Source organism: Physeter macrocephalus, chromosome 13 (genome assembly GCF_002837175.3).
Source record: "Physeter macrocephalus isolate SW-GA chromosome 13, ASM283717v5, whole genome shotgun sequence".
NCBI lineage: Eukaryota > Metazoa > Chordata > Mammalia > Artiodactyla > Physeteridae > Physeter > Physeter macrocephalus.
This window is the reverse complement of record NC_041226.1, coordinates 6974221-6995687: the sequence shown is the minus strand read 5'-3', so window position 1 is coordinate 6995687 and position 21467 is coordinate 6974221. Positions and strand designations below refer to the sequence as shown.

General features: G+C 52.7%; 1 protein-coding gene across 4 annotated transcripts in view; it reads left to right on the top strand.

Annotated features, from left to right (window-relative positions):
• Positions 1–21467, top strand: part of SLC7A1 (solute carrier family 7 member 1) — a 69537-nt gene that overhangs the window by 32045 nt on the left and 16025 nt on the right. For all 4 annotated transcript variants that reach the window (XR_008618952.1, XR_008618953.1, XM_024125873.3 and 1 more), the window contains exons 2-4: positions 3595–3691; positions 16573–16956; positions 19989–20147. Coding sequence is in view for 2 of the 4 variants with exons in the window: in XM_024125873.3 (XP_023981641.1) it covers positions 16587–16956; positions 19989–20147 (529 nt within the window). In the remaining 2 variants the exon portion in view is untranslated. The remainder of the gene's footprint in view (positions 1–3594; positions 3692–16572; positions 16957–19988; positions 20148–21467) is intronic.

Genomic DNA, 21467 nt, shown 5'->3' with positions numbered 1-21467 from the left:
AAGAAAAGCAGTACTAATGAGTTTTATGACTATGCATTCCAATCCCATTAATCCTGGTGGGTTCAGCCTGGTTTAATGTACGGCAGGCCTTTCTTTAGCACTTAAGTTTGGCATTAACTGCTTTGATACCATGACAGGGAAACGGGGGCAGAGGGAGGCTCCCTCTCAGGCTGCCTCGTCCTGCCTAAGGAAGCAGGAGGGCAGCTCTGCCGACGGGGCCTGTGTCAGCCTGGCTGAGTCTGCGCCGTAGGGCATCCCTTAAGCAGCGGTTCTCAAGCTGTTTGATCTCAGGACCCTTTTCACTCTCAAAGATTAGTGAGGGGCTTCCCTGGTGGCGCAGTGGTTGAGAATCCGCCTGCCAGTGCAGTGGACAAGCGTTCGAGCCCTGGTCCGGGAAGATCCCACATGCCGCGGGACAACGAAGCCTGCGCTCTAGAGCCCGCGAGCCACAACTACTGAGCCCACGTGCGACAGCTACTGAAGCCCGGGCGCCTAGAGCCCCTGCTCTGCAGCAAGAGAAGCCTGCGCACCATAACGGAGAGTAGCCCCCGCTCGCCGCAACTAGAGAAAGCCCGCGCGCAGCAGCGGAGACCCAACGCAGCCAAAAATAAAATAAATAAATAAGTAAAAATAAATAAGTAAATAAAATTTTTTAAAAAATAGTTGAGGACTCCACAGAACTTTCGCTTATGTGGGTTGTATGTATCACATTACAAATTAAAATTCAGAACAACTTAAAATATTTATGTATTAGTCCTGCAAAAAGTAACTAACAATAAACGATTTTACATTAACAAGTAACGTTTGTTATGCAAAACGTTTTTATGGAAAACAACTAGTTTCCAAAACAAAAAAAGTTTAATAAGAGTGGTGTTGTTTTCCATATTTACAAATCTCTTTAATGTCTAGCTTGATAGAAGGCCACTTGATTCTTATGTCTGATTATACATCATTCAGTTTTGATGTATTGTTTTAGTTGAAATACATAAAGAAAATGTGGCCGCAGATCTGTACTTGGAAGAGGAAGAGTACTTTAGTAGCCTTTTCAGATGATTGTGGATATTTTTTGGTACCGCACCAAAACTCGACAGGTGGTAGCTGGTACCCCGTGGAGTCTGAAACCATATCCGTGAGCTTTTTGTCCTCTGAAATGGGTCTGTTTTGTAGCTCGAATCCATCTTTTACCCATATGTGATTCTGTTTCGGTGGATTACTGTTTTACTGAATTATCCAGATCTAAATGCTGACAGATTTCATCGTATATGTTTTCTAAAAACACGTTAGTTAATATCACCACCAAAGTCTTCAGAAAACTCTAAGTTTTGGGAAGCTGTCGACTGAGATCTTGGTGACAGATACCAGTTTTCCACAATTCTAGGTTTTTTTGCTTGAAAGCTCAAATTTTATCATTGGCAACAAGCATCGCCAGTTGTTTTCCTTCTGGATTCTGTTCCTTTCATTCCGGAGTTTTCTTCCTAAAATACAGATCCTATCATGGTTCTTGGCGGCTGGACTCGATGACTTGGCCCCAGCCCCTAGCACTTTGACAGTTTCCAGCCTTGTTTCAAGCCTCTACGTTAAAAAAAAAAAAAAAAAAAAAAGGCTTTAAAACAACACAAATTTACTGGGTTGGCCAAAAAGTTCGTTTGGGATGTTCCATAACATCTTATTTTTTTGCCAACCTAATATTATTCTTCAGTTCTGCAGGTCAGAAGTCCAGAATAGGTCTCACTGGGCTCAAGTCCAGGTGTCGGGAGGGTGTGTTCCTTTCTTAGGGCTCTCGAGAGAATCCAGTTCCTTGCCTTTGTCGGCTTCTGGAGGCTGCCCGCCCCCTCCCCCATCCTTCAGGGACCCTGGGGATTACATCAGACCCACCCCGGCAACGTCTCGTCCAAGGTCAGCTGATGAGCACCTTTGTTCCTTCTGCAACCTCCCTGTCACGTAACCTAACGTAGTCACAAGTTCCCAGAGGTAGGGTTTGGACATTTTGGGGTTGGGCGGCATTGTTCTGGCTGTCATATTCTAGCCTCTCCGTTTTTGTGTTCCGTTCCCGCTCTCTGTGTGTCAGTTGGGTAACCTCATCCTCTGAAAAGCCCCAAATTGCAGAAGCCTTTCCTGAGGTGTTCAGGTGGAGCCACCACTTTCTCTTCTGCCAAGACAGAGACTCGTGTGTGAGTCAGCTCCCCCTTTGTGCCCAGCTCCCAGGAAGGATCTGTGTGTCCGTCTCCCCCTGGGCTGTGAACCTGGGCCTTAACTCATCTTCGTTTCTCTCACTGCCCTTGTGGTACTTGGCCCATGACAGACAAATGCCAGTATCTTGTTGGTTTTGGACATTTGATCGTGGGCTGTGTTTTAGAGGCTCCTGAATGAGTATTCGGTGTCTAACAAGTGACGTTACAGTTACATGGGTGAGTGTCATCCTTAGGAGTTACCAGAATACTTAGAGGTCAAGTGTCATGTTAGCTATTACAGCTCAGTATCAAATGGTTCGTGAGAAAAGTGTATATTTACATAACGATAGAGCAGATGCGGCAAAATGTTAAATATTGGCAAATGTAGGTGAAAAGTGTGTAAATACGTGCGTTAACTTTTATGTAGGCTTGGACATTTTCAAAGTAGGAAGTGGCAAAGACTGAAATATTGGCCCAGAATGAATATGCAGAAGGCGTTGGTGGGATGGAATGGTTGGCTCCAGCTGCTGGAAGCCTGCTTTGCTGCGTTGAAGTGATACAACTTGAGCTGTCGACGAGCATCTTCACGTGAGCTTTTGGCTCAGCAACAATCCGCATCTGGGTTCACCTCAGGTGCAAAGTCATATGCAGGAGGAAGCTTAGCTAAACCACTCCAGCTCCTGGGTGGGTGAGTGCACGAGCCTGTGTAGAGTAGGAACGCTGCAGTTGGGAAAGGACTTTATGTGCCACTCATCCAGGAGGTTCTTCCTGGATGCCCCTGTGAGGAGTGACCGTCACCGCATTCATTCCTGCTGGGACTGCAGGCCACTGCCCCCGGCATGTGGTGACAGAGCACGCCCCGCATCAGAGCAGGCTGTGGCCCATCTGAAGTCACGGGCAGGTGGCTGCTCGGTGCCACGGCGAGGGCGGTGTACTAGTACTGTGTGCTCGGACACTGTGTGCTAGTGCCAGCAGGGACAGGAGAGTGGCCGATCACACAGATTGGAGTCCCGCGTTGCCTGGAGGACGCGGCTGAGGCTTTCCGCCCCTGCTGACCTCAGGAGAGCACTCGCTCCCCTGGCTGGCCCCTCGCAGGGCCGCAGAGCGTGCACAGCTCCACCTCTGTGTCCTGGGTGTGTGGGCGTAGCCTGTCTGGAAGATGCTTTGCTGTCGTCCTTCCTTAGATATGACCCCACATTTGTAGCGGTGGCGGGGTAGAACCTCTGGTTTGGAGGCCGTCTGGCCTGGTTTCCCATGTTCTCCCCAGCGGTGGTCCCCGCATGCTGCTCTGTCCCCGTGGTGGGACCTCGTCTGCCTTCCTGATGCTGAGCTAAACAGAATCTTTCCTGCCTGCGACGGCCGCAGGCTTGGAGGTCCTGGGGTCAAAACAGATGGAGTCTAACGTCTCTTCCTTGCCTCCCAGGAGCCTGCAGCCCCATCTCGTCCCTCCTGAGACGTCTTCGCTCCAGGACCCAGGGATCCTCGGGTGACGAGGTGACAGTCTTCACGTCATAGTCCAGGTACGGTCTGCCTGTCGGCACCCCGGCAGGAGAGTCTGCTCTTTTTTGCTGGAATGTTACTCATTCAGGGCTTTCGCTGGCCGCTGGCTTTTTAAGTTAACTGATAACTAAGCCTTAAGTTGTCTTTTTAATGTCTCACTGCTGCGCCCATCCAGTTCTTCCGTCCCATCGACTCACCAGGAAAGGTTTGTCTTTTCACTCTAATGGGTTTTTGAATTCTTACCTGCACTTCTGCTTCGTACAGACCTCTTAGCGTCCTGCGACAGCAAGGCCTTCGGTGCAGGGCTCCGTGGGAAGAGGATGTCCCCTCACTCTGGGCGCCGCCTGGTCCGCGGCCCCTGGAGGGACCGTGCCCCGTGGGCGGCCACAGAGCCTCGGCCGTGGTGCATCCGCTCCGTGTCTGCCTTTGACTCTGGGAGACTTTGCGGTTTCTCAAGGTCGAGGGCCAGTTCCACTTTCCATTCTGCTTCCAAGCTTCTCGTCTTGCTCCTGTGCCTCTCACTCCTCTGCCTGTCACTCTTCTCCTTAAGAATTCTCCCGCAGCTCGTTCTTGGGTTTAGGTGCTACAACGACCTGCTGTAGGTCGGTGTATTTCAGGCCGGTCCTTGGAGCCCTGGAGTCCTGGGCAGGGGCGGGGCACAGGAGCAGGCATGGAGGGTGGGGAAAGTCAGGGCCAGCCAGGGGGGCTCCTTATCCCCTTGTCCCTTTAAATAAGAGCGGGTCCAGTTTCACCTGATGCTTATATTTGGGTTTGGCATAGGATGTAGTTTGGGGAAAAAGGATTCTGCTATAAAAATGCCAGAAAGCTGTTGCTCTGCTTATTTTTTGATCAAGAAAACAGGTTCGCTGAGTATGGAGACAGTCATTTTTGTCACTTTCATTTATCACAAGGTGTTTTCAGCTGTGTGTGTGTGTGTGTGTGTGTGTGTGTGTGTGTGTGTGTGAGTAAAAGAACTGCACCTGACTCCCCCCCACCCTGCAATCTTATAGTCGTTTGGGGCCGTTCGTGTTCTTACTTCCGAGTATGGAGCCGTATTAAGAACGCACACACCATCAGATCAGCGGCCTTCTGAGTCGTTCATCGGGGGCTTGGTGGACGTGTAGCCGTGACCTTTGCCACGTGGAGGCGCCTCTCAGGGGCGGGCGGGGCTCCCCAGCTCCTCCTTCCGGAGAGGTCGATGCTCTGAGCGAGCACCTTGTTTACGAGGCTGTTGCAGCTTGTAAATGTCAGAGGCAGAGGTTCCCGGGCGCACTTCCCCGAAGAGTCAGGTTAGATCCGTGCAGCAGGGAAGTGGAGTGCGTCCCATTGTGAGCCTTGAGTAGCCTCTTCTCTCCTCCTCCTTTTCAGCACCTGTTTAGTAGAAGTGCTTAAATGAGAGTTGTTCACTCTGCATTCCCCCTCCTCTCTGCTGCTTAGCCTCTTCTAGAGCCTCTTCCTCTGTTACCTGGTACCCAGGCTGCAGGGAGTGTTCACATTTGAGTGAAGAGCCTCAGGTTGCTGGCTTCTCGGGTCGGCAGGGCGTGGTGAAGGGTCTGGGGAAGCCCTGGCTGGTTCCTAGTGCCCAGGCAGGTCCTGAGCCGTGTCTAAACCGGGGGACTCCGCAGCCCACCGGCCACACCGTGACGGCGCCCTTCCTGAGTGAAGAGACCAGGAGCCAAGCGGCGGCGGCGGCGGCGATGTGTCTCCGGAGGGCTCGGGTCTCTGCCGCCTGTTGGTGCTCGTTGGTTTGTTGTATTGTCCTCTCCTGCCAGGAGAGCAGGGAGCTTTGTTCTTTCCCTGCAGCACAGGGAAGGGAGAGGCATAGAGCAGGTGTCAGTCAGATGCGTACTTGTCGGGTGGGCGGATGACGAGTTTGGTCTTTCCCGGCCGTGAGCACCCTGAGAGCAGGGGCAGCTTATCTTTGTAGCTCCTGCAAGTCCTAAAAGAGGGGCACAGGGCAGAGACAGCATTTTTTAAAAGTGAAATAATAGCCATTTAATGTGCGCCATTCTTCCAGAAAGAGGAAATTACTTTCAAATCATTCCGCCTTAACCAAGAAAAAATAGTTTCAGGTGAATTAAAGGTTAACGCCATCATTGAAGCAGAGAAAGTTAAAGAAATGTTGGGCTCTGGTTTTTGGGTCCTTGAAGGTTTAAAGAGAAAGTGAATGCAGACTCACTTATTATCTCATGGCTCTCTGGACCACAGATTAGTCAGCTGTCACTGCACACACACCGCAGACTTAGGGGCCTAAAACATCTGTCTTCTCATGGTTTATCTGGTCGGGAGTCGGAGCGTGGCTTAGCTAGCGAGGTGCTTGGAGTACCGCGAAGCTGCGGTCAAGCTGTGGACCAGGACTTGGTTCTCAGCTGAAGGCTCAGCCGGGGGGTGGGATCTGTGTCCAAGCTTCCTCGGGTTGTTGGCCAGATCCGTGTCCTCGTGGTTTCGGCACTTAGGTCCCCTGTCTCTTGCTGGCTGACTTGGAGGCCACATTGACTGCTGCTTGGGTTTTCCCAGTGTGGCCACTCACTTCCTCAGGCTGGGAAGACAGAGCCTGAAATAGTGTCACAGAACGGTGGGGTGACACCCCTCCCCTTTGCCGGGTTCTGCTGGTAGAAGCAAGCCCAGCTCCCACCCCACTGCCACTCCCACCGGGGGGGTGGGTCATGGGCCACCTTGCACACTGGCCACCGCGGATCACCTTCCCGCCCCTGAGAGGAGGGGTTAAAAGTCCTCCCATCTGATACCCATTTTTGTGAAAAATGGTTTTGCTCCTTTCTTTTTTCCACAATGACCCATGGCTTTACGTCTGTTAAAGGATCACAGCTCTACAGGATCCATTTATTCTCCCATCCACGTCGGTGTCCTTGTGTCCCCACTGACCCCGCTGGGCAGTGGGCAGCTCCAGAGAGCTCGGATCCACTTCAGGAACGTTTCGGGTCAAACTGCTTTTTGTGAGCTGCTTTAGAACCCAGTGGTGGCTTTGTCCCATTGTTGGTATAGGAAAATGTGACCCTGAGTCTCAGGTGACTGATGCGGCTGTGAACTTCTAGAAAGAAGGCAGGCGCCCTCTTCGTGGGTCTTTCTGTGCGGTGGGGCATATAGAGAGCGTTATTTGGGGCCTAAGTTGCAACTTCTATTTTTCAGCCTTTAAGAATTCCTTAAAAACGATAGGAGAAGTCTATGCTGTGTTTCCTCATTCCCTGATGATGTGGGTTCTAATTGTCATTAGGTGGCAGCCAGAGAAGGGAGAATTTCCGTTAACTGCAGTCTGGATATTGAACGTTGGCTTATGGCGAGGCCCTGGGGTCACGTTCGGGTGACGTTCTGGAGGGACAGCCTGTCCTTAAGGCTACTGCCCTGGAGCATCCATCACAGCAGAGCTGGGGGCTCTGCCTGTGACGTATGGTGTACACACGGTCCACCCGACGTGCAGGAAAACGGCCCCTTCACGCTCAGCGCCGCTGGCCAGCTCTGCTCTCGTGTCCAGCGCTCTGGGCTGCTTTCCCCATCTCGGATCGGCCTGATCCTCTGGTCCGCTCTCTCCTGGCCTTTGATGGCTCGCGCCTGCGTTCCGGTAGTCACAGGCCCTCTTGCAACTGGCCGTTTGCTTCCGATGCCTCACGGTGACTTCGGCTAAATGGCATCGCGTTCTCTGTAAGGGAGGCGTTCTGTTGCCACCCACTGGACGCGTCCTCTAAGTGTGTGACGTGAGAGAAAACCTTGTGGCAGGAAAGTGCTGGATGGAAGACAGGTGAGGTGGCCAGCCACGAGGGAGGCCGTGGTGTTTCTTTCACATTGTAAATGCTTTTCTCTTGGGGGTGAGTGTCTGAAGTTTGGACCACCAGTGAAAGTAGGTTGCCAGTACACCAGCAAGACCCATCATAAAACATGCATTTCCTACTAGGGCTTATTCCTGCAGGGCGCACCCCACCCCGCACAGATAATCCCCATGGTAACCAGGGGTGGGTGCTGGGAATAGCGCAGGGCTCTGAGGGGAGAAAACAGGGACGGGGAAGGAATGCTGGTACATATGAAAGAATGTAGCATTTGCTTGCGCAGAGGGGCTTCATTAGTTGGATTAAAATATCCTGCTCAAAGGCGAACATACCGATTTGCTACCCAAGTAAAGAAGGCCGTTCCCCCTCCAGTCTGTCCTGCACGAGACCTGATTAACCCTCCCGGTGTTATGTTGTTGGGGCCCTTCCTCTGCACGAAACTTTTACATCTCGAGTGTGGCTCCCTCAGCTGCCCACCCATGACTTTCCTAGGCGCACGGCCCTGGCCTGTCCAGCTCCCCGCAGCCCGGCCAGCCTCACCTGTGCAGTCTGGCCAGGGTCACCTGCGGTGCAGTGGGCCTGAGCTTCGTCTCCCAGGCAGGTCAGGGTGTGACCTGCTGAAAGGTGGGAGGTGAACCTTAAAATTCATGTGTGTCCCGCACAATGCATAGCACAGAAACATGGATCTACAAGTTCCTCTCTCCCAGCTTTTGAATAACCTATGAACCACTTTGTTTTTCGTTTTTCTTAAACCTGTGCTGGTTTCTGGTGAGGACGAAATGGCCTCGTGTGTGTATCTGGCGGGGAGCTGGTGTCGTGTAGAGTAGTGTTGGTTTCTAGCGGACCCCAGCTCCCCAAGAGTCTGTTCTCTCTCTCTCTCTCTCTCTCAGTTTTGGGAAACTGTCCCTGATTTTTCACACCTTCTTTACTCTTGAACCAGTGCATTTTCTGGAAATTCCGAGTTTTTTCAGAGTTGCTTGTGACAGTGGGAAGACTGGGGGAAGGGAGGAAATTACAGGCGTTTGGGGATTAAGGTAGCCCCAGGCTCACGGGTAAATCGGTGCGCTGCCTGGGTGTGTTAGGGTTTGTTGAGTGAGTCACTGAGTACGTGGAAGAATAACGGTCTGACTGTGCAGCGGAATGAGATCAGCCTGGCAGGAACAGCCTGCCTTGCTCTGGTTCCAGATGCCAGGTGTCCTGGGGCATTTTGAAAGAGGACGTTTCTAGAAGGAGCCACCGAAAACTCTAATTGACCTTTCAGGATGCCTTCGAGGCCTAGAGAATTGAAGAGGCAATGTTCTGAGAGTTAGTCTGAGTCCTGTCTTAGGGGAAATTTATTTAAGACATTTCTTTTCCTTTTGAGATTGGAGAGCCAGTTCGGTAACGGTCGTCAAGGCCCAGGTGAAGCGAAGCGCCCACAGTTCACACTCGCACGACTTGGTGAAGGCTCCCCGCTCAGGACCGGGCCCTGTTGGGCTCAGGTTCGTGGACCCTGCACTGGAGGGCTGAGGTGACGAGTCTCCCCCCGGACCCTCCCCCCAGAGTTTGTGCGTCGCTCGGTTTCACGTCGCTGTGAACCAGGGAGAGAACTTTGTTTTCTCTACATCCCGGAGCATAAGTCTGGCTAAGGCATGTGTCAGAGGAGCTCGGAGCTCCTGACAGAACACGCATTTCTGTTGTAACGTGTTTCTGCACACAAAACCGGGCATGTGTCCTCATAAAGCATGCCCTCCCTAGTGATGGAAATGCCGTCCAGAGACATAAAGACTCTCTAATCACATCCTCCTGGCTTCAGGAGGAGATGTTTCTAGATTGTATCTGGTTTTCATGAAGTTCAAGTACTAGGTCTTCCACCGGCTGCTTGACTCTCGTCATTCTTGGATTTGGGTAAACAATATTGGAAAGGTTGAGTGTGGTTAAGTAGGCAGCATTCACAGTGTCTGGCAAGGTGTCTGTTCATGACTGCCTTGTGACGGGAACGCAGAGCTGCCGGGGAGCGTGTGCCCCCTGCTTCCGTGAGGCAGAGGCGATGGGTAGATGCTGAGACGGAAACAGGAAGAAGCAGTGCTGACTCAGCATTGGAGGGATTTCCTTCTCGGCGTGCTTATCGGTTACCTCGTTTAGTCCTCATGAGCTCCTGCACAGGCAGGACCTTAGGGCCACCCCATCTTCAGATGTGGAAACTGAGGCCCCAGCCACGCGGACTGGTTTAACACAAGGAACCTGAGCCTCACGAAAGCCCTGGGCAGAGGGGACAGGGACTCCGGCTGTCCCCACAGTGGAGCGGGGTGGGCTGCGGATGGGACACCCCCCATGATGGGAGGAACTGTCAGGGACTATTTCAAGGCTTCATAGACCAGACTGTGTTGCTTGGGATAGATTTTAACCCAACTAGCATCTTCTTGCCTGTGTATTCATTTAGAGAAACAGAACCGAACTCCTTGGTGAATCAAACCTTTAAACATCCAGCTAATAAGATCTCCTTTGATGGACAGACCTCGTTAGTCATTGATGGTCACGCCGAGGGTATGACCTAAGATGAAGGACAGAAAGACAGCCCGTGTCCTGTTAGTTTCCTGAATTTAAGTCAGCGATAGTACTGAGTGTGTGCTGTGGGCACTCTACGTGTTACAGTCCCGTAAGCGCTGCTGGGTGCCTCCCACCTGCCGGGGGGACAGAGGGTGACTAGATGGGGCCCTGCAGGTGAGACGTGTGGATGCTTAGCCCCACGATGGGGGGACGTTCGCCCTGGCCATTAGCTATGCCATCTGTCCCCCCTTCTTTCTTACACAGCCTCTCTCCTCCCCAGCACACCCCCAGGACCCAGGAGATCCTAATTCAGAGGACAGCTCAAAGCTCTGGAGGCAGTAAGATGTGGGTCTGAGCCCCGACTCCATCTTTGACTGGCTTGCCTGCCCTCCACCAGGGGACCTGGGAGAACTTCACAGAAGTCACTTGATCTGTGGTGGGCCGGCATCGTTAGTTTAAAAACTGTCCCCACAGGACTCTGATGTGCGGCCAGGGTTGGGAATGACTGAGTTCTAGTCTGCCTGGGTCCCTTTATTTCCAGAATGCAAAGTATTGCCTGCTGGATATGGTGATGTGAGAATTAAATAAAATCATTTATGTACAGGACCTTCCCTTTGGCTGGTGCCCCCAAATGTTAGTTGTTACTGTTGGCTTTTTGCTTTACGAAGTAACACATCTCATTGCCATAGATAACATGGCAAATATAGAAAAGAAGAAAGCAATGCATGACCCGGAAGGTAGTCTCAGTTAATATCTTGGTATTTACACCCCACCTCCACGTAATCCTCATCGGGATCATATCATGTAGTTTTTAATTTGACGTTTTCCCACAGTATTAGGACTACTGAACACACTTCACTGTCTGCACCCTGTCTGGTAGCAGATTTGCACCTGGACGATCTCGCTCTAGGTCCCGAGCTGGTGCCACATCCTCCCTCTCAGCCTGGGATTGTTTGCTTGGGCTGCTGCAAGGCGTGATCATGGGCGATGGTACCGCTTCGGCCCCCGAGCCACACGGGGTTCCCTGCCCCTCAGTGGCTTGGTGCCTGGCCCGCAGGGGGTGCTGTGCCCGTGGTCAGCGGTTCCAGTTCCCTGTGGCATCCCTGCATTGGAATCTGCCCCTGGAAGCTGCTCTGCGGGGTGGATGCGTGTGCCTGAGCTGGACCCCAGGGCTGCGCTCCTGGGCCTGGTGGCTGGGAGCTGGGACTGAGATGCAGAACATACCTGCCATTGTTTACGGGACCTCAGAGGCCTCTGGCTCTTCCTGCAGTTGGTTCTGTTGAATCAGTAGGAAGGGTCAGCCCGGGGGCAGGGGTCCTGGGGGTTGGCTTTCTGCTAAGGCCGAGGATGGTGGGCCTTGTGCCCCCCATGCCGCTGGAGACCACATTACCCATTGGTTGTGGATTTCAGCCAAGCACAAAGTGTCTTCACTGGAAGCAGAGACAGGCCCAGGCTCCTTGCGGGCTTTAGGCCTCTGTCCTCGCTGGGTGGAGTGGACCTTTCCTTCCCCGTGGAGGTGGTGGTCTTTGAGACGGACCGTTAAGCCTGGTCCCACACCCCTCTTCAGGAGCCCCATCACCCCTCGGCCCAGCCCTGACGCTCTGCTTCCTGGGCTGGGACCGGGTTTATGCTTTTCCCTAAACCTGGCCGTGTCAGCACAGGGCATCTTAACAGCTGTGAGATCTGCGAATTTTGGAGGGATTCAGTTTTATCCTCAGCATGTCCTTGCTGCCTGGGGTCAGACAAGTGTAGATCTTGAGGGACTTTAAGAGAGAATCTGGGTCCTGAAGTCACATCTCACTGGAGGCAGACAGGCTCTTGCTGCCCAGTGAGGACGTCGGGGTGTGAGCCGGCCCCTGTCACCCTCCGCAGACCTTCCCCGCTGCGTTGTCCCCGCCGCCCCGCCCCTGTGCTTTTGGTTCCCTTCTGTTGTTTCCTTTCCTCCTTCCACGTGCCCACACGTTGGGTCTTCATCTGCATCAGCCGGTCCCCTCCACACCACAGTTTTTTTTTTTAACTTTAAGCCCTTGCACCTGGTCCTCCTGACATCTGGGGGATGTGAATCTGGCTCGGAGAAGAACTTCCTTCAACTCAGATTTTGTTTCTTGCCGTGAGTCTCCGTCCCCACGATGGCCCACGTCCCGAAACGCTCTTTTTTCGGACCCCTTGGACCACATCTGGTTGCGAGGGCCCTGTCGTGGGCCCTCTGTTCCCTTCCTTGTGAAACTTGCATGCGCTCTAGAGCCTTGGGGGCTCCAGGGGGGAGTCCCCCACGTGGCCGTAGGAGAGCTGAAGTGACTTTGCTGACTCGTCTGCCCCCCGGTCTGTGTGTCCCGCAGGCGAGCGCCCTAGCAAGGACCTACTTTCTCTAGCCCGGGACACGTGTGGACCACAGTGCACCATTCTCCCGCAGGAATGGCAGATTTTACTCTAGGTGGCTCCCATGGCTGGGACCGTTGTAAAGATCGCTTAAAGGAAAAGCACAAGTATGGGCAATAAAATTTCAGTATTAAGACTTTCCCCAAAGGATTTATGAACTTAGTGTCTATTGCAGCCTACGTCTGACCTCTTCCCCTCCCTCCCACAAGCCATTAAGCGGACTTTTTCAGCGATGGGACTACCATTACATTTGAGAGTAAAAAAAAAAAATCATACAGTTCGCACTTGCCCACCTTTGTCAGACACCTTGAAAACAGCATCTTTATCTCTGCAATCTGGACCCATTGGATCATTTTGCTCCTATTGTTATATAGTGATTACTAGAATAAAACTTGGAGTTAGAAGTTCTGTGGGAAAGTGGCAGATTTTCTTTGCTTTTCTGAGAGGATAACACATAAGGTAAGTGCTCTTTAATAATAAATAAATCGGGAGTAAGACAGATCTGAGGCTCTTGCTATTACAGGATTTCTGTCAAAAACTGAAATGAAAGTGTAGGTGTCAACTCTTGCACAAATTCCTCCCCACGTGAGAGGGTAACGTAATTTCCAGATAATCCTTTCAAAGTATTTGGTGACTGTCTGCGTAAATCCCAGCAGCAGGAAGTCCGCGTGACCCTGACGTTGCCGGTGTTGGCGTGGTTAGGTGGGTTTTACACGGAGAAGTTTCATTTGGTGGCACTGCTGGCAGAGTGCCCACCTTAGGAGTCCAGGCATGAACGTGAGTTGTGCCGTACTGTGTACCAAACGTCACCAGACGATGCCACCTGGAGAACAGTTTTTGCATGACTCCCAAGGAGACAGAAAGGACATTTCTTGAAAATAAACCCGAACAAGGTTAGTGAGCATCTCATTTTCTCCTACCCTGGAAAGTAGAAACAGACAGCGCACTTGTATTTTCCGCATTCTTAGCGCTAGGCCTCAGCAGCTGCGTTTCTGTCCCAGTGGGTTCCAAAGAAGTTGGGTTTGCCCTTTCCCCAGACAGCAGGGAGCACCGAGGAAGTAACCAAGGTGAAACTAACGGGCCCTCCTGTGCTCCCGTCCCCTGGCACCCAGAGCACTTGCCTCTGGCTCCTGGGAGGGAGGAACAGCCCAGGACCCTTCGCAAGAAATGGGGGCGCCGTGTCCCTGCTTAGAAGAAGTCAGCTGCCTCCCTGGAGTCACGGTTTGTGGTCTCAACCAAGAAGTCCCTTTCACATGCGGTTGAAAACCTATGTCTAAAATCTGTATCTAAATGTACAGAATTCGATGCCCCGCCCCCTTTATTTTGAAGATGGTGCAGGGGCCCCCAGGGTTAGTAAGTGGGTTCTTGGAGAGGGTTTCCACCTGTGCCGGTGATACCCAGGGGCATGTGGCACGTGCACTGCAGCTGCGCGTCCAGGGGGGTCATTCCGGACTGAGATGAGGTCGCCGGGCTCTCAGGAGAGTGTCCCCAGGCTCCAGTGCGCCCCTTGCCAAGCGCCCAGTAGGGCCACTCCGGCAGCTCTCACTTCTGCCAGGCAGTGGCACATCTGAGAAAGGCGTGTGAACTGTGGGCCCAGCCCTTCCAAAGAGCCCAGGGCAGAGTGTCTGGTCTTTCAGAGGAAGGCGGGTGCCTCCTGGGCCCTGGGGTTACTTTACTCTGTGAAGCTGAGGAAAGAAAACGCTATTTAATTGCATTGTCTTTGCTTTGCACTTGGTTTTGGGGGGAGAATCCGTTTGTTATGAACCAAAAACGACATCTGGGAGAGGACGGGAGCAGGTCAGCGCTCTCTCTAAATGTCAGCCCCATTTACCAGCCAAGTTAGAAACAATGCCAGTAATCGGGAGCTTTCACACTCCCGCTTCCCTTGAAGGTTCCTGTCTTCTTAAAATACTCCCCTCCCTCCCCACAATGATGCTGAGAAGTTATTTACTGCATCTTTGCACATTCCTCTTCTGCTAAGGGTTGTGTTGAAATGGTGCGTCTTCCCTTTTTACTTGTTATCCGAGCAGTGGTTTATTAAATAAAGGTTTTGCTGTCGTTCACAGCCTGACTTGAATGAATCCAGGTAAATCCTGGGAGGAAGAAAGGAAAAGGCAGGGCCAGGAGGCCTCGCACCCTGGGCTCCCCGGACAGCACGAGTGCCCCGGCAGGTCCTCGCTGCCTGCCTTGCTGGGGCCCCTCGGGGCCCACTCCTGACCGAGAGTCAGCAACTGGCCAGTGAGTGGCCGGAAACGCCCCGGGCACCAGTGCTCTTTTGCGTGTCTCCTGTTCTGTCCCTGCCCTCTCAGCTCTTATCAGACCCTGTGTCTGGGATTTTCCTGCTCCAGTGCTGTTGCACTAATAAGGTCTTCTTCCCTCATTTCCTCCCACTTCCTCCCCACCTCACTGACGGTGACATCATTTCCCCCCCACCAACGCCAACGCCAGACCCAGATGTGGAGCCAGCACCGCGCACCTTCTGAGCTCGTGACCCTCTTTGGCACCTGGTCTCTTGAGTTGCTTTCCCTCGTCTTTACGAGAAGGAGATCGGATCGGACGAGTTTTATTGCCCACTCTAGCTAAAAACTTGGAGTCTTGAGAAACTTTCTCTCTCCTCTTGGCCTGGCAGAGAGGACCATCCACTGGTCCCTCTGTGACCGGGAGCTGGCCAGTGACATGACCCCTGGGGGCCTGGCCTGAGGCTGGGAGGGGGGCGGGGCCCCAAGGGTGAGGGCGGGCGGTCCAGGGCGCGAGGAGGTTGGGTGTGGACTTGGCTGGACCTGCCGTCTCCATTTTAGACGGTTTTGCTTTCCAGTGACTTGCTTACAGCAAAGGTAGGTCAGTAAATACCAATGGATCACAAAGATGAATTTTAAGTAGCCAAAAGTCACGGTGATAGCTCATCTCTGCGCATGCTGTTGTCTGAAAACTATCTTAGCACAGGTTTATAGACTTATAGAAAAGCCGTGAAGATAGTACAGAGAGTGCCCACGTGCCCCGCACCCACTTTTCTCTCTGGTTAACATCTCACACTAGTGTGGTATTTTAGTTATGATTAACGACCCGATATTGATACAGCTGAGGCCCACGCTTTATTCAGACTGCCTTAGTTTTCCCTGCCGTCCTCCTCCTGTCGCGGGGTCCCATGCCCTCCTACGTGACCTGTGGCTTCCTGTCTCCTTGGGCTGCCCCTGTTCATGATGGTTCTCTGACCTTCCTTGTTTTTGATGACTCTTGACGATTGGTCAGGTGTTTCGCAGAGAGCTCCTCGCCTGTGATTTGTCTCATCTTTTTCTCAGGATTAGCCTGGGCTTATGGGTTTGGGGAGGAGGCTCTCAGAGGTAAAGGCCCTTCTTATCACATCATATGGTCAACTATAACTTGTCACTGTTGATGTCGACCTTGGCCACCTGGCCGGGGCCGTGTCTGTCAGCGATTAAGTCACTGTCCTGGGATGCTGTTCACGGCGTGGGTGGCATCCTGGGACCCCCACTGGCTGTGTCCCGTGTGAGTCGGAGGCCGGGAGCCATATGTGCACGGGGCCCCCCCCCTTGGCATGTGATCCAGCGGTACATCGCATAGCACTTTGGGCCGACGTTATGGTCCAGGGGAGAAGTGCTTCCGCGAGTAGTGACGGTTACAAGGAGCCCTAACTTGTTAGTAATTCAACGCTTTTCTGCTCTGGACCTAACTCTGTGTTAAAGTGGAGACGGCTTGACCCCTGCCGTCTCAGAGGATCCCGGGAAGGTCTCTCAAAGGCATTGTCATTGCTATTCAAGGCCTCTGGGTCCTAATAATTAAATTAAAATGTGGTTTGGTTTTCTTTCCCCAGCAGCCCACTTGGAGTGGCGTCTTGCTTTTCCTGGCAAATCGCACGATCATTGAGGGCAGGAACGACGCCCTTAATGTGTGCCTCTCGTGCTCCTTCTGCCCATAGAAGGCTCTCGGTTAAGAACCGAAATCAGTGTGGAGGCTCAGAGACCGGAGTCCAGTCGGCCGGCGCGTTGGCCTCCGGGTGTTTCTCCCGCTGGTTAAGCCGGAGACCGGGAAGCCGTGGGTGGTGGTGTGACCGCGGGTCGTGAATCGTGACGTGCGAGGCCTTAGCTGTAGATGACGACACGGGAACGCCTTGCCATGCGTGCTGCGACGAAGGGGGCTGATGGGTGAGAGCGGGGCGATGCTGAAACACACACCTTTGTTCTTTCTCTCGGCAGATCTGAGCCGCAGGATGGGGTGCAGGGCGCTGGTAGGCATCGGGCAGCAGATGCTGCGGCGGAAGGTGGTGGACTGCAGCTGGGAGGAGAGCCGGCTGTCCCGCTGCCTCAACACGTTTGACCTGGTGGCGCTGGGGGTGGGCAGCACGCTGGGGGCCGGCGTCTACGTGCTGGCCGGGGCCGTGGCCCGGGAGGACGCGGGGCCCGCCATCGTCGTCTCCTTCTTGGTGGCCGCGCTGGCCTCCGTGTTGGCCGGCCTCTGCTACGGCGAGTTTGGCGCTCGGGTCCCCAAGACGGGCTCGGCCTACCTCTACAGCTACGTCACCGTGGGCGAGCTCTGGGCCTTCATCACCGGCTGGAACCTCATCCTCTCCTACATCATCGGTAGGTCCAGGAGGCCCGGAGCCTGCCCCATGCCGCCTCGGTTGTTCCCACCCCCAGCCGTGGGCCGCGCCCCGCTTGGCTCCCTAAACCCGAGTCTAGCGCCTCCCTGGCACCTGCGCCTCGCCGCACTGCTCACAGTTTCCCCTTTCCTCTAATGCAAGGCGGAGGCCACCCTCGGGCGTCACTGCCCTTGCTTTTTAATGATCAAGTACGTGGGACGGCCTTAGTGGGGACAAGCCAGGCCAGCCAGGAGGCCAGTCCTGTTAGCACGACAGACGCAGAATCAGTAGGGTGTTTGTATCTAGTTAAAAAGGACGTAGTCTCTTTCAGTATTTTTTCTCTGATGACTGGAGTAAATACATCACTGATACAGAAAAATGTAGGAAATGTAGAAGAGCGCAAAGAAGAAAGTAGAAGTTACCCACTCTGACAGCCCGGAGAAATTAATTCTCTTATTCATTCATTCTTTCAGCGAACGTTTATCAGGTACCTCCTCTGTGCCCGGCATCCTGCTCAACGTTAGACCCCGTGGAGGAACGGGGTGACCTCCGTTCATAGAGTTTAGGGATATAACATGGTTAATATTTTTGTGAACGTAAATGTATGTTTTTCTGTCTAGTGTGTCTCTATACTTGTAAAACAATATATAGTGTACATTTTTCATATTTTCCATAGTAATATTCTTTTTTTTCTTTCTGTAAGTTTATTTATTTATTTTATTTTTGGCTGCATCGCGTCTTCATTGCTGTGCACAGGCTTCAGTAGTTGTGTCACGCGGGCTCAGCAGTTGTGGCTCGCAAGCTCTAGAGCGCAGGCTTGGTAGTTGTGGTGCACGGGCTTAGTTGCTCCGTGGCATGTGGGATCGTCCCAGACCAGGGCTCGAACCTGTGTCCCCTGCCTTGACAGGTGGATTCTTAACCACTGCGCCACCAGGGAAGCCCCGTAGTAATATTCTTGATGATGTACCGTTATATAGATTTATATGCAGATAATTGGGTGCCTTTGTGGGGTATTTAGATTGTTTCCAGCTGTGTTGTTGTTATAAATAGTTAGTTACTTAATGTCTTTGGCATAAAAAAAAAAATAGCTGTGCTTTTTCCTTTAAAATGGTCTAAGAAGCAGGATGTCTGGGTCAGCGGGCCTGCATATTTTCAAGGCCCGTGTTGCCTGTGATCCTCCTGACGGCCAAGGGCCCCTTTTCCTCACGTCCTTGCCTACTCTGGACTTGGCGTCAGCATTAAAAACAACCAACCAACAAACAAAACCACCAAAAACATAGTCTTTTCTGTTCGATAGGTTTCAGCGTTATTCTCTTGATGTTATTTGTATTTTGATTACAGCCGAAGCTGAGCACATCCACTTAAGAGAAACAAACGCCTGAAAGTAAGAATAACTGAAGGATACGAATAGTTGGTTCGCAAACAGAAATAATACAAATGGCCACTAAATGTTCCAGTTCTGTTTTAGCTCTTTGCCGGGGCGTGGGATGAGTTGAACCCCGTGGGCCCCGCTGGCTCCCACGCCCGCCCTCTGGGAAGCCGTGTGTGGTGCTGGGCCTCCGCCCGGCCTCCGCCACACTCCCTGGGCGACTCCCTCCCTTTCTTTCCAGCACCTGCCGAGAGCTTACTCTTCTGGGTTGGAAAATAAAATTCCTAATCACGTTTTTCTCAGTGCAGCACCAAAACTTGCAACCATACATGTCCTTACAAGCTGCAGCCTCTCGGTGGGAATGCAGCTATTTTAAAGGCACCATTATGTTTCCAGAGGATTTACCTGCGAATAAAACAGAACGGTGAATGTGAAGCGCCTGCAGCTGCTGGACCAGCAGGTGACGACGGGGTCCTGGCCAGAGTGGTACTGGCTTGTGAGATGCACCCCCGTGCTACTGCAGGAGGTTCTTGGCCTCAGCTCCTGAGCAAGGGCAGCTTTTCTAGCAAATGTGTTTCTTTTAACATCCACGACTCAGAGGTGGGGAGGGGTAGGCTGGCAGGAAAGGCTGGGCAGCCCTGTTGGCAGCGAGCTGGCCTCTGGGGCAGGAGAGGTAGTGACCTTTTTCTTCACTGGGTTGTGGCCTTGAAGGACAGAACTCATCATAGGCTGGCTACTCGGGATGAAGAAATGTGGTTTCCTTTTTGAGTTGTTGGAAAAACACTTAGCATGAGACCAGACGGTGAAATGGGACCCTGCCGGTCACTCTGGCCAAGTTCTGTGGAAGATCCAGACCATGGTCACCAGCAAGGCCCCCTTTGAAGATAAAGAAACTTTTTGTGGATATTGGAACTTCAGCGACATTTCCCGGGAAGCATTGCTGGAAAAGCAGTGACGGTATTCAGATTAAGAGAGAGAGAGAGCAGTCAGCTGCTCTTGGCCCTTGGGGCGCTGGACGCCGCATCCGTTTGTGTTCCCGTCGGGCAGACCCTCGGGGCCACGGCCGGCGTCAGGTGGTGCCTGCCCGGGCCCGGAGCAGCAGAGGCGGGGGTGAGCAGGGACTTTGCTGCCGACGGGGAGCCAGCCCCGAGCCGCTGTCCTTAGTCCCCCGCAGCGGGACGCAGGCCTGGCGGCTCTGCTGCTGGGGTCTCAGAGGAGGAGCTTTCTGAGGAACGTGGCCCCTGCTAACTGCAGCCCAGGAGTGGGTCGTGAAGTCACCTGAAGGGTTCGCCCTCAGGAGTTCTTGTCGGATGAGATCAAATAAGTAGAACTCAGTACTGTCAGAGTGCCTCTCTGTGCTCAGGGTAACAGTTTGTTAGCCTTTTATTGTAATTGAGTTACATGTACGTTCGAAACGCATGCTATACACGTCGTATTGATCGTGATGGAAAACGGGTTTCTTGCCAGGCTCCACTTCTCGCGTCTCTGCACACACTAACTGACCCTCACTTCCGAGTCAGCACGTCCCGGGGGCCGGCGGCTGCCGCTGGACCCCTGTGCGCCGGCTGCGACCCCTGCATGAGTGCCGCCGCTGCCGGGCTTGGTGACAGGTGCTCCGTTAACTGTTTCCCTTCAGTTTCGTCTGACGGTGTGTTTCGTGGCAGGTACTTCGAGCGTAGCCAGAGCCTGGAGTGCAACGTTTGACGAGCTGATTGGCAAACCAATCGGGGAGTTCTCGCGGACGCACATGGCCCTGAATGCGCCCGGGGTGCTGGCCGAAAACCCGGACATATTTGCCGTGATCATAATTCTCATCTTAACAGGTAAAGCCGCACACCAGAAGGTGCTGGGTTGGAGCGAGGGGTCCAAGGTGTAGGACAGGCTCCCATTAAGTTGCTTTCTTCCTTTTCTCTTTTTCCCATCCCCCCATTTTCTTCTCCTTTTTGTAATTGATACAGACATCTTTTTTTGTCAAAATGGCTTCTTAGAGATTCACGTAGGATTGACCTCTTGAATCGGTGGAGTTACGTGTCATTTAATTAAGAGAATCTCAGGTGTTTGCGTAACTTTGTGGAATAAGATCTTGTTAATGCTGCAGGCTTTTTGATACAGAAATACAAATTCTTTGGAGTCAGCGGATGACTACTCGGAAAAGGAAAGTTGGCGTTTGTCAGCCAGGGCAACGTGGAGGAATGAGGGCCTCAGTGCTGGTGAAGGCTCGGGTGGTTTGCACCCGGCGGCCGGCAAAACACCCTTTAAATAAGTAAGCTTCACCACGAGGTTGCTAGTAGGGAATTTTAAAATCGCAGACATGGCTTGAACACAGCTGATGGCAGCTTCTTAGTGACATTTATCCGAGTCTCAGCCACTAGGTTGGGAGTTTTGTTTATATAAACATTAAGCTGAAATGCAGATAAATTCTCCTTTGAGGTTAGAAAATCTAGGATGGGTTTTAGAAACAACGGGCCGTATTTTACACACCACATAATTGAAATCATTCCGCACAGGCCAGTCTCAGCAGTATTTCTGGTCCAGCTGGCAGGAACGTGTATCAGAAATTAAGTCTGCACGAGTGAGATTTTCATAAACACGAGAGGGAGGGGCGCTGAAGGACAAACACGGCGGCGAAGTGTTCCCTGCGATGAATTGCTCGATTCTGTCCTGGTGCCCGTCTTTCAGAATCCAGTCTGTTACATAGAGCGTCTTGTTTTAAAGCGCATGAGAGACCTACACGGCAGGGCAGTCGTTTCCAATCAGGTCGGTGGTCACGTGTCACCAGGCCCCTTCCCTGCCTCTTTTCTTGCCCAGCCGAGAGGTCACTACAGAAGTGTGCCCTGCGGCAGTGGTGTCACGTGGCTCCCGTGGGTTTTTATCATTCGGTGTCTTTTTTATCCTGAGTTTACAAGCTGGCACTAGCCTAGCCTATACGTTGTTCTTCGTGCGCTGGGCCCAAGGAGGACCCGTATGTGGCAGGGTTCCCACAGCCCAGGTGGCTGTCACTGCTGGCACCCCCTAGCAGTGAGTGCATGACTCCTCTTCTGGAAAACTCTCACTCTCCCGAGAAACTGAGCAAAGTGTCTCTTGGAGGAAACGAAGTCCTGCCCCCGAGGGTGGCTCTCGGGGCTGGAGGTTCAGGAAGAGGG